General features: G+C 36.2%; 1 protein-coding gene across 1 annotated transcript in view; it reads right to left on the bottom strand.

Moving 5' to 3' along the window:
* The window catches only part of CHN1 (chimerin 1), a 73,445-nt gene extending 71,145 nt beyond the window's left edge, over positions 1-2,300 (bottom strand). Inside the window, exon 1 of the mRNA XM_015561979.1 lies at positions 2,277-2,300. Within this exon, the coding sequence (XP_015417465.1) occupies positions 2,277-2,285 (9 nt within the window). The 5' untranslated portion in view covers positions 2,286-2,300. The remainder of the gene's footprint in view (positions 1-2,276) is intronic.
* Positions 2,301-12,460: the final 10,160 nt, after the last annotated feature.

Here is a 12,460-nt window from a genome sequence, read left to right as displayed (position 1 = left end):
AAGAATATGTCAAAGAACAATAAAAGCTAATTTTAAAAACTTTTAATTCCACACACATATTTTTTTCATTCATCCATCCATTCATTCACTCAACATTTCAGCATAAGGTTCTTTGCCCTTCCTAGAAAAACAATGATAAGCTCTATTCTCTTCCCCTAAAAATTCACGGTCTAGCAAAAGTAAAGTCTATAAATACCACTGCTAACATAGAAAATGTAGTTAAAGCTACCAAATAACAGACCAATTTCCAATGCACAACTTTTTTGGTAAAATTTCAAAACAGCCTCATCTCCAGAAGGCTTCAGATCATCAACCATATGTTACTAAGTATGATACAATCACCCTGTATAATAAAAGCCTAATATGCTAAGTGTCCAGTTGTCCGGTCAACCAATCGAAGTGTGATATGCTAAAACCACTCAACCACTCATTATGACATGCACTGACCACCAGGGGGTAGACGGTAGCACCGGTAGGTTAGCTTGCTGCTGGGGTCAGCTGATCGGGACTGAGCAAGACGGGCCAGAATCGCCCTGGAGCCCTCCCACAGTCCCTCCCCAGCTGGCCAACCTCCTGCATCCCTCTCCAGCCCTGATCGTGCACTGGTGGGGTCCCTCGGCCTGGCCTGTGCCCTCTCACAATCTGGGCTGAAGGACCACCCCCCCCCCAGTGCACATTTCATGCACCAGGCCTCTAGTATCATAATAAAAGCTCCTTTATAAGTGCTTCTATTTGAGAAGTAAAGGTGGATCTTTGTGGAAAACACATCTCAAAAAAGTAAGGAATTAAGAGAGAAAAGGAATAGCACAAAGAGCATTTGAACCAGATGCTGTGGACTGCTCCAAAGCTATGACCAAACACTGGCATACAGGACTACAAAATTCTTTTTGAGTCTTAAACAAGATCAAATGTTAAAGATCCATTGCTATTTAATTTTTCAGTCATAGAGAGAGACAAATTTAGCTTGAAATTTAAAATATTTTTATATGAAACTAAAATATTAAAAACACTGGTTTATAATCCAATATCACTATGAATTTAGTCATATATATATTTTAAAAATGAAACAAAATCAAACCCTTCGCAGTAACTATGAACATTGCTCTTAAATAAAAGCATCTGTAACACATAGAGAATATAGTCAATAATGTTGTAATAACTATGTAAGTGCCAGGTGGTACTGGGGGGAACAATTTGTAAAGTATATAATTGCCTAACCACCCTGCTGTATATCTGAAATACAAAATAATACTGAATGCTAACTATAATTGAAAAATAAAATTTTAAAAAGCATGTTATATTCATTAATTAGGGCTTTACCTACAAGAGACAAAGGGTATTCACTATTCACATTTAAATACATGCTAATTAAAATATTATGTCCAAATGATATCAAATAGTTGTTTTAAATAATAGTTTCCGCTAAACATCCCTGTGCAAGCTGCAGATAGAAATTATGAAAATCCTTCCCCTTCAAAAAGCTTCCTTAATTTAGAATTGTGTGACTCAGACGAATACACAAGCTTGGTTATGATTACATATGAAGCTAATACATAACTTTCTATATTCAACAAATTCAGAAATGTTTCTCTCATGTAAAAGTTTTGTAGATTTTAAAGACATGGATTATTCCAAGGAAAACAATTATTTATGATTTTAATTTATCTCTGAAGTTAATAAATTTATAAACTTAAATTTTTGGTTATCCTTATTCCTAAAGAAATATTTATTTTTATAGCATTAAGTAGTCTGGAAACAAATCTTTTACATGAAGGGCAAAAAGCCATTTTGCAAAAATAAACAAAATTCTGAATTTAGAAAGTCTGTTAAAATGACTTGAGTAATCCTAACCTGAACTAAGCAAAAAAAACTTTAACTTAATGCAAACTAAAAACAGACTTCTCCTTTCAAGACCACGTTAACATGCTCTTTCGGGTACTGTGTCATCTCCCCTCATCACCTGCACTCCTTGAGGATCACACACTGTAGGAGCCATGCTGAGGATCACCTAGTCCAGAGCCCTCCTACGAAAGGTGGGGAAATGCAATCTCACAGAAGTCAATTCCTGTAGAACTAGAACCCAGCTCTTTATTCCAGCACTAGTGTCCCTTCCACCACAGCACACCAACTCCTGCAGAGCAACACTTCTTGCCTCTAAGGAAAAGGAGTCATGAACAAGAGGGGCTTCAGCTATTCAGGACCCAGTGAAATATTTATTAAACTATACTTGTGTCAATAGGTATTTAAATCAGTTAAACATGATTGTTTTTACTTACAAATGTCATCCACTCTGACAGGGAATCAATGTTTCAAGCTGTTGAACAGGTCATCATCCCTGTCCTGTTGGATGACACCTGTAAATAAAATAAATCTATTTTTGAGTAAGTAGATTTTAAGTCAACTAGATTTAAGATGCATGCAGTTTAAAGCAAAGGGCAATTTTTAAATTGATTCTTAATTGCATACTGCTGGAGAGAGGTATTCTCCAGTGCCAACCATGTCACCCTATGTAGCTATCACTGGCCATCAGCATGAGAAAACCCAGGTAAGGAAACATGTAATGTTGCCAGAATACATAGGGAACCATGAGTGCTAACGCTAACAGGGTCTTGTAGCCACTCTCTACCTCAGATTCTTGCTACCTGTGAATATTATTTTCACTTTGTGGAAGGGATCGCCCAGGTCCCAGGAAGTTAAGTGACTAGACCAATGTTAAACAGCTAAGTGTTTTTAGCTGAAGTTCCTTGATGATGAAAAAGTATATACAGAACACATTTGCAAAGGTTATCATTAGGCTGTTCAACTTTGAAAGACTCACATGTATACATTTTTAATATTTCACAAATGTTGACTTAGAATATTCAAGCACATCTGCATAAAACATAATAACAGTATTAGATATCTAAATATAAGCATTACTGAAAAATGTCATGAATGGAAAAAAACAAAGTGAGAAAATGGGAACTAGAGAGTGAACAGAAAATTAAATACAGCATGCACTTAGGATTCTAAATTTTGGTCACTTCCCAAAAAGATTTGTGGTTCCTAACAAATATGAGTAAATTAAAACCCATTTTCTACAAATTCTCTATAGTCTATAATTTAAGATGTTTGTTTCTCTGTAGCCACAAAATGCTACTCTAAGACCTGCCAGAACTAAAATTTGGACTGAAAATGAACATTTTAAAATTTCCATTCTGTACCTAAATACTCCAAGATAACTGCAAGTATTTTAGAATGCTGCCTTGAGGTTGTTATAATAATCTTATCACCAAATTCACATTGAGTTCTTACTATGTTCCTAGCACTGTTTGATTATTTTACACATACTATCTCATTCAATCAATCCTCACAACTTTATTATTATTATTACAACTTTATAGATAAGTACATCAAAGCACAGAAAAGTTAACTTTGAGATTCACTCAACTAGTAAAATGGAAAAATCTGTGCATTAATCTATTTCATGACGGAATCCAAATTCAAACCACTACAAAATACTACATTTCTTTAAAGATTCTCAACTAAATATAACAAATTAACATGATTCCAATAAAAATACATAAAAATCCCCCCAACTAAATCCCACTCAATATAAAATAGGGGTGAAGAACTTTTTTTATGCCAAGGGGCATTTAAATATTTACAACATCATTCGCAGGCCATACAAAATTATCTACTTGAAACTTAGCCTCTGGCAGGGCCAGACAAATAGTTTCTCAGGCTTTACACAGCCCTCAGACTGGGCATTCCCCATCCCTGACATAAAACATCAGGAAATTCACCACTTTTCTTGTATTGGAGGGAAGACCAGGGACAATTTTCAAAGTAAAATAATCTTCATGTTAAGAAATGAAAATCTCTGATGTTGTTAACCTTAAATACATTGTAATTAAAGAATGAAAACTGAAATTCTCTTATAATAAAAGTAAATCTTCCTGATTCAATTATTTCTTAAAAGTCCACAATGAGCCGAAACCGGTTTGGCTTAGTGGATAGAGCGTCGGCCTGTGGACTGAAAGGTCCCAGGTTCGATTCCGGTCAAGGGCATGTACCTGGGTTGCAGGCACATCCCCAGTAGGGGGCATGCAGGAGGCAGCTGATCGATGTTTCTCTCTCATCGATGTTTCTAACTCTCTATCTCTCTCCCTTCCTCTCTGTAAAAAATCAATAAAATATATTAAAAAAAAGTCCACAATGAAATAAATCCTGATTATCAAAATAGTATGAGTTATTAATAAACTTAATGTAATAATATTTTTTAAATAAGGATATATATCACTTTTATAAATAACAGAACTAACTCTATGGGAAATTATCTTTAAGGGAAACAAAAAATAATCAATCTCTTATGTAATATAGCCATCTTTTCTTGACCATAATTTATGCTTCTGAACAAAACCCCTGAACCTTTTTATACTAGGAAATATTTTTAAAACTGTGAAACTGATAAAATAGGAAATAAACAGAAGTACAAAAATACACCTAAAATATTTTAAATAAGAATTAGATATATGGAAAGGTCAGGACCACTGAAACTAGACATTAAGGAAAACACATCCTTTCAAAGCACTAGGAGCAGTCGATCTCTGCTGGCAGTAATGACTTTTTATAAGGACCCCAAAGAGAAGAAGATAAAGTGTGGTTTCATGGTAGCTTACCCTTTTTTCTGACACCCCATCCTGGCCTGTAGAATCTTTATCATCATGTGTCTCTTTCAGGACTGGCATATGTTTTTGGTATGCTGGCTCTCTGTTTAAGGTTGTGTATCCTATGTGCTCATATATTGGGTTTATCGTCATCTTGGCAATGTATTCTGCTGCCTTGGTTTCAATATAGAGAGTAATCAATCCATCAGTCACCAGATCGTGGATGGACTCAAAGCGCTTCTCCCCAACGAAGTGCTTTCCATCGTAGTAGAGCCTGAAGTTTCTGGTTTGACTTCCAAATCTGCCTCAATGAAATGGGAAAGATGTTTTTAAGAAAAGTAACCACGTAAATTCTTTCTGAAAGAAAAAAACACTATTCGCCTGTGTGGCTTTGTTTGTTAAATAAGCTATGGCTAATCTCTATGAATCGTCTGGAATATAGAAAATTAAACTTTTGAACACAAAGAGTGAACTCCTAATGACTAGGGATAACTAGCCAAAAACATGCCCACCCTAGAAGGAAAAATTTGTTCTTATTTTTTAAGTCACTTCAGTATGCTTACAGGAAAAATGGGAAAATAAACCTCCAATCCTATTCGAACACACTCAATATTCAATTGGTCAACTCCATCATACATGAAATTTCTATATTAACATGTTCTCTTTAAGTTGATCAACAAAAATATTCAATGTACTTTAGACACCAGCATTAATGTCTTTTGATGGGAAAGCTCCATTCAGAGCTCACCTGAGCGTGATACCAGCCTTCATTTAAAGTAGAAGTGATGCCGAAACTGGTTTGGCTCAGTGGATAGAGTGTCGGCCTGCGGACTGAAAGGTCCAGGTTCGATTCCGGTCAAAGGCATGTACCTGGGATGCAGTCACATCCCTAGTAGGAGATGTGCCGGAGGCAGCTGATTGATGTTTCTCACTCTCTCCCTCCCTTCCTCTCTGTAAAAAATCAATAAAATATATTTTTATTTTTAAAAAAAAGTAGAAGTGATTACAGAACCTATGTCACACAGTGGGCAGGGTGACAACAAAAACATACTTTTGCTATTTCTAGCCAAAGGTCATTGACTTGCTCCTCCCTTTTACAAAGTCATTTTTCTGTGTCTGCTTGCTGAGTCTGGGCAAGAAATGTCTGCAACAGCTGGTAGCTATTAAATGAAAATGAGACATTTTCATAAACACTGCCTTTACAATTATTCAAAGTGTATGTATACATTTTGGGACACCCTATATATGGCAAATAAGTAAAAAACTATTGGACTCTAGAAATTCTGTTCTCACTCCTGAGTTGTGTTGTGATTACATATTTTAAAATCAGGAGAAGGATGGTTTAGTTTTATGATAATTTCAGTATTTTGCTCCCTGCAGCAAACCTCAGAAATGGATCCAAGTTGGCATGACTAACACCAGTGTCCTTGCAAGACAAAGGCAAGAATGTGCACTGACTTTAATGAAAGCTGACGCCAAAAGGCACCAAGACTAGCATCATGGTCTCCCAACGACAGCCCTGAGTGAACATAATTAAAAACTAAACAAATCATAGAGAATACATTTAATTTCGCTGTTAAAAATACACAGAACAGAGGTGAACTAAAATACTAAAATCACACCCTGTTTAATACTAAAATAAAGTGTTTAAATAGAACTACAAACTTATGCAAAATATTATTCTAGTATAGGTTGGGTTTCAGAAGGCCAGGCGTTAGAAACTTAAGATTTTCCTTTTAATATGTCCTTTAAAAATTTAACAAAATCATTATTTAAACGTCCTGAGGTATCTGTTTCTGTAGTTCAAACTAAACTTTAATAATTATTTAATCTAAAACCCAACATTCTATCCAGGCTGGTCCTTTCTCTAAAATAAAATTTATTCACTTTTTGGTTCTTAAGATGCAATTAAATTTGATTCACATTCGTATAATGAATAACATAAACTGATGAAAAAGGACAGATCCAGAGACAGAGAGGCATCTATCGGACTGTCGGGCCTCGGAGGGAAGGTAGGGGAGGGTGGGGGTAAGGGGGAGATATCAACCAAAGGACTTACATGCAAGCATATAGGCCTAACCAATGGACACGGACAACAACGGGGTGAAGGCATGAGGGGGGGACAAGGGGGGTAACATGGGGATAAGGACACATATGTAATAACTTAATCAATAAAAAAATTTGATTCACACTCAAGTGAATGATCCAAATAATTTTACTTTCCCTTTCTCCATTTTCCTCTAATGTTAAAGATTATTTCTCCCAAGTAAATTTTCATTATAATGTAAATCTAAAAATTAGAAGGTAAATTTCTACACTGAAGTTAAATATAAAAGATTTTTTTCAGTTTAATATGCTGCTTTATTATTTCCTCTTTGTCAATGTATATTATCTGTTATTGAGAAATCAATATGGAAAGCCACGATATTAGCTTTTATAAGTTCTTATAACAGTAAACACAACATTGTTTAATGCAAAATCCCTTCATACTTCAGATCATTTATTCCTATAGGGGCTTATGATTTTCAACGGGCATTTCCACAGTGGATACAGCACTTTAAAGACTATCCAAGCAATGGCAGAGGCGTTTATCACTCAATTGTCTTCTGAAATCTGAGAGGTCTGGGGCCCAGGTCAGAGGGAAGCTGGCCTCACCTGGTCGGAATGGGCAGACTGCAGGAGGAGAAGTCTGGGTGACTCCTGATGCTTGGCAAGGGGACTATTTCTAATCCATCCAAGAAGAGGCTTTCCTGTCTACCTCTAGGGCAGTGGCTCTCAACCTTCTGGCCCTTTAAATACAGTTCCTCATGCTGTGACCCAACTATAAAATTATTTTCGTTGCTACTTCATAACTGTCATGTTGGTACTATTATGAATCGTAATGCAAATATCTGATATGCAGGATGGTCTTAGGCGACCCCCGTGAAAGGGTCGTTAGACGGCCAAAGGGGTCGCGACCCTCAGGTTGAGAACCGCTGCCTAGATTATTGGGTGAAAAAGTCTAAGAAGTCTGACTTTTCTCTTTCTCACAGTGACTTTAAGAGACCCCATGCACGAGTCCCAATTCCTCCTCAGCCCACATTAGAGCTCTTGACTTTCAGATCAATCAAACTTCCAATCTTAAGGGAGCTGATCAGATAACTAAAATAACTTAAAATATAGGTTAATTAAAACTTAACTTCAAAGGACAAAAATATGAATGTCCATTTTAAAATTACAATTTTTTAAAAGAAAAATTGTATTACTTTTACTAAAGGAACTACACACTTTCTTTTGTCTACTCTGCACTGCCCTCTCTTTCACTTTGGAAGTTACATAAAGATCAGCACCACAGTGGAGACAGATAGGACTCCTCCCCTTCCCTGACCTGAAAGTCATGACAGAAAATCTTTGAGTGAGGAAGTGATGGCTGTGTCTATTCTACAAAAGAGAGCCATAAAAAAAGATGCCCAATCTAAAGGCAAAGAAAGAATCCTCCCTTACAGAAGTTTACTACTCACAGATTGTCATTTACTCAACAGACACTTAAGACACCAGGAATGATATTAAATATTAGTTAGTTCAGAATAAAGTTTCTATTTCCTTGATCATCTCAATGGGAAATAGATAAACAAAAACAAGTTAATACAAAGATAAGATGAGATGCTGAATTTTTAAAAGTTAATGTTTGGATTGATTTCAAAAAAGTAATTTAAAAATGTATATAATTTTATTCTTATATAGAAAAGTTATTTCTATACAGTGATTCATAAAACCCTGTGAAACCAATATCTCCCTCACACTGAAAATCAAGAAACTCACTGCTTAATAAGATCTCTTAATAAGCGCGCGCACACACCTAAGCTTACATAAGATCTGAAAGCTGCTGCTTATGTCCAAATGCAAAAGCACCTTGCAGTCCTGAAACAGGGTTTGGCCAAGGGCAGGCAAGTCCTGGGGTTTGGTAGAAAACCTTGGGCTTTGGCATCAGACAGATTAATGTTAAATCTTGGACCTGTCACTTCTTAGCGAGGTGATTTGGGGAAATCATTTTTCAGATTCTGCAGCTTGAAAATAGGAATAACATATCGCTCTACCCCTGTGGTTGTGAGGATTGCATAAGAATGTTTAAGTCAAAGCCAAGTATATAGTATGTTCAATGAATGGCGATCCCCTTTCTCCTCCTCGGTTGGCTTAGACCATTGCAGAGAGTGACAGAATGAGTTAGCAAACAATAAAGTAAAACAAAAAGAAGCTTAGTAAACATGCACTGAAGGGGGTCCAATAAATAGCTGGTAACACTGGTTGTATAGGAACATGTCTGCACTGATTGATTTTATAGTAAAAAAAAAAAAAGGCAAGAGCTCTTTGCGAATTTTTCTGGGTGTCCCTGAATAAGTGTATACTACCTGGTTAAACAGAGTGGACTACAATACGGTGCAAAGGGGAGGAGGAGAGAAGCGAGGAGAACCCTGCCAGTGTGCCTGGGGAGTTAGGTCTCTGAATTTAAAGGAGAAAGGTCAGTAAATATACTTATATTGAAAGTGGGACATGTTAAATGCTCTAGTGACAATGCTGAATTCTAGATTACAGAGCACTGATTTGTAAAAACTGATAAAGCTAAACCACTTTCTCTCCACTTTTATAGGGAAATTTTCTTTTCATTTTTCTTATATTTATTATCTGCCTCTGCCCTGGCTTTTAAATAGCTGTTTATTCTTCGGTGAACATGTTTGAAACTGTGCAGGCCAAGTCTGATCCAGATAAAGGTCAACAAGATGTACCAACTCCACATGGTACTATGGTTAAACAGAAAAAAAGAGAGAGATTGGGATAGTCTGCTTTGAACTGCTGCTGTTGGACATAATTACCACTTTCAAGAAAGAATGTCTTTTCTCCAGAGTTCTGGGTCTTGGTTTTCATGTTTTAAAGAACTGTTTAATGCGGTGCCCAGTTGCATTCAGATGAATTTCAAAATACATAATTCGAACATCCAGCTTTAAAAAGTGAACAAAACCCTTAATACCATCCTTTCTATTTTTTAGCAAGTAAATCATATTCATAAAAAAATTGTGGGAAAATTTTCATGGGCAATATCTGTAATACTATCAACAATAAAAATGTATTTTAAAAATTTGCTCTAGAGGTACAAAGTGATGAAAATATGTATCAAGAATAACCTTTGGGATCATACTTTACTTTTTCTAAAACCAAGAATTAGTTCTGATTTGGGCCAAAGTATTTGGAAGTATCTCTTCAAAGGAAAGCTCCAAGCTAACAGATGTTTTCTGTTAACAAACAGAAAACAAAACACATACAACACACTTGTCTAAGTTAACAATAAAATGTTAGAACTATTTCCAGAAACCAACCTACAAACAATTCTATTTATAATATATATTTGTGTATTGTTTATCAGAGTCAAAGAAACTGATCTAATAGTGAAATACAAATATCTTATAAATTCATCTAATCATAAACATACCCTCAGAAGGAAGGTTAAAACTGAGACAAGATGGGAACGAGGGAGAGATTAATTGGGGAAATTATATGCATATATGCATAGCCCTTGGACATAGAGGGGAGGGTGTGGGGTGGAGGGGGGGTCAATGGGGAGAAAAAAACAAAGGGGACATCTGTAATATTTTCAACAATAAAGGTAAACTTTTAAAAAACTGAGACAAGAATATGATGAGGCATTCACTTAAACACTAAGAAAGGCTAAGGAAGAGAGAACATAGCTATACACAATTTTTAAATATTTTCTATATCTAAACCTGTTATTAGGATACTTTTATCTATACTGCTATATAATTTTGGATGGTAAAGTGGGCAAAAGTATTAAAATATGTGAACTCATGACAACAGTCCCTTGGTGGGATAAATCATCCCAGGAAAGAAACAAATCCATGTGCCTACCTAAACCTCCATCTGGTACCAGGAGGCTCTGGCACTGATACAGAAGGATTGGCTGAAGGTCTGTTAAAGAAGCAGTTAGATATTTCCCCACCCTCCCTGTGCCGCCCCGTCCCCACTCTGGTGGAAGACTTCATTCTGTTTTCTATGTAAGCTAAAACAAGAAGAACTGAGTGGAGGAACACGGGAGAGAGCTGAAGGCAGACGTACAATACTGAAAACTCAGTGGAAGTTTTAAATGCTAAAGACGGAGACCTCAATCTTTCTTCCCCCCAGGTTCTCAGAAGGCCTGTATTTTCCTGATAAGAGAGTGAAAGGCTTGAGAATGGAGACATCACATTATACTTGGCAGGCTTCTCTCAAGCTCTCAGAACTGCTGGTCAGCTGTTTAGTGCCAAATGAATTTAAATAGGAGCCATTAGCCAAGGACCACTTGACATCTAAGAAAAATCTCCTGCATGAAGGACAAAGAGAAAGCAAGCAAGCTAACGGAAACAAACCACGCAAGGAGATGAGAAACATTTAATTATCAGCATGCTCACCAGAACAGAAGTAGAATGTTTCCCATATCTATTCTTAAGGATTTAGCAAGAAACATTAGGATGGTGTAAAAAAGAACATACATATAGAATACATAGCATATCCACTGAGCCAAACCAGTTAGGGCAACATGCATGAATTTTTAAAATGTTGGAGAAAAAATAACAAAACACAAAAGAATACATACAGTGTCATTCACATATATAAAGTATAAAGGCAGGCAAAATCTAACAGCATTATATATGAATGTATCTATGTAGACTATAAAGAAAACATTTAAAAGATAATTTAACATGAGTAGAGTGGTGAACAATAATGTGGAAAGTAGAGATAATGATAAGAAAGGGAAATGGGAAATTTATAACTATTATTATATCTTGATGTATGCATTATATTGTTTACATATATTTAAATGTAATACATTTTAAAATGTACATGTTTTATATACTTTGCTCTGTGTTTTATTGTACAATAAATCTATTAAAAAACACACACACAAAAGCAAAGAATGGTGTTTCCAAACAACAGTCAACAGCCTTAGTCTGGAAGAAAATCAATCAGAAACAGAATCCCTACAGATGTGTTATACTATGGAACTTAAGAATACAAATTTGTTTTTATATATCCTATATAATAAAAGCCTAATATGCAAACTGTCCCCTCGGGAGTTCAACTGCTCGGGAGGACGTGTGCTAACCACCAGGAGATGGCGCGGAATGAAGGCAGGCCCCGTCCGGCAGCCAATTCAACAGGTCCCCAAACAAACTTACCAACCCTCTCAGAACTTCTTCCCCTCCAGCAAACCATTCCTTTACCACCACCCACACAGTCAACCCTACCAAACTTTCACAATTATATGAGATTCTGCAATCTCCCTTTATACTTAAACTTTTATTTACTGATTGACCTTTCTGAATCTTTGCACACTGCACCCATTCTGTTTACATACACTGGAGCTTATTCCAAAGAGAGCCTGACATCCTTTTCCCTCTTGAAAATTGTTAATGGTTCACTACTGCCTATAAGAACAAGTCCAAACACTCTAGCAAGCCCCGGGCCCTTAAGCATCAGTTATTAGTTTCACTGTTAAAAGCACTAGAGACTGGCACAGTGCTGGGCACATACTAGGCCCTAAGTAAATGGCTGTTGAATAGATTAGTAAAGACTTTATTAATACCGTATTTGCCGGCGTATAAGACGACTGGGCGTATAAGACGACCCCCTAACATTTCCACTCAAAATACAGAGTTTGTTTTATACTCGCCGTATAAGACTACCCCCTCTTCCGCACACCTTCCACACACCAAATAAAAGGTAAAACAATATCAGATTTGATTTTAACATTTTAATTTATATTCAAATGCTTAAAACATCAC

The sequence above is a fragment of the Myotis davidii genome, unplaced genomic scaffold, assembly GCF_000327345.1.
Source record: "Myotis davidii unplaced genomic scaffold, ASM32734v1 scaffold370, whole genome shotgun sequence".
NCBI lineage: Eukaryota > Metazoa > Chordata > Mammalia > Chiroptera > Vespertilionidae > Myotis > Myotis davidii.
Note: the sequence above shows the minus strand (reverse complement) of the source record. Positions and strands in the feature narration are given on the sequence as shown.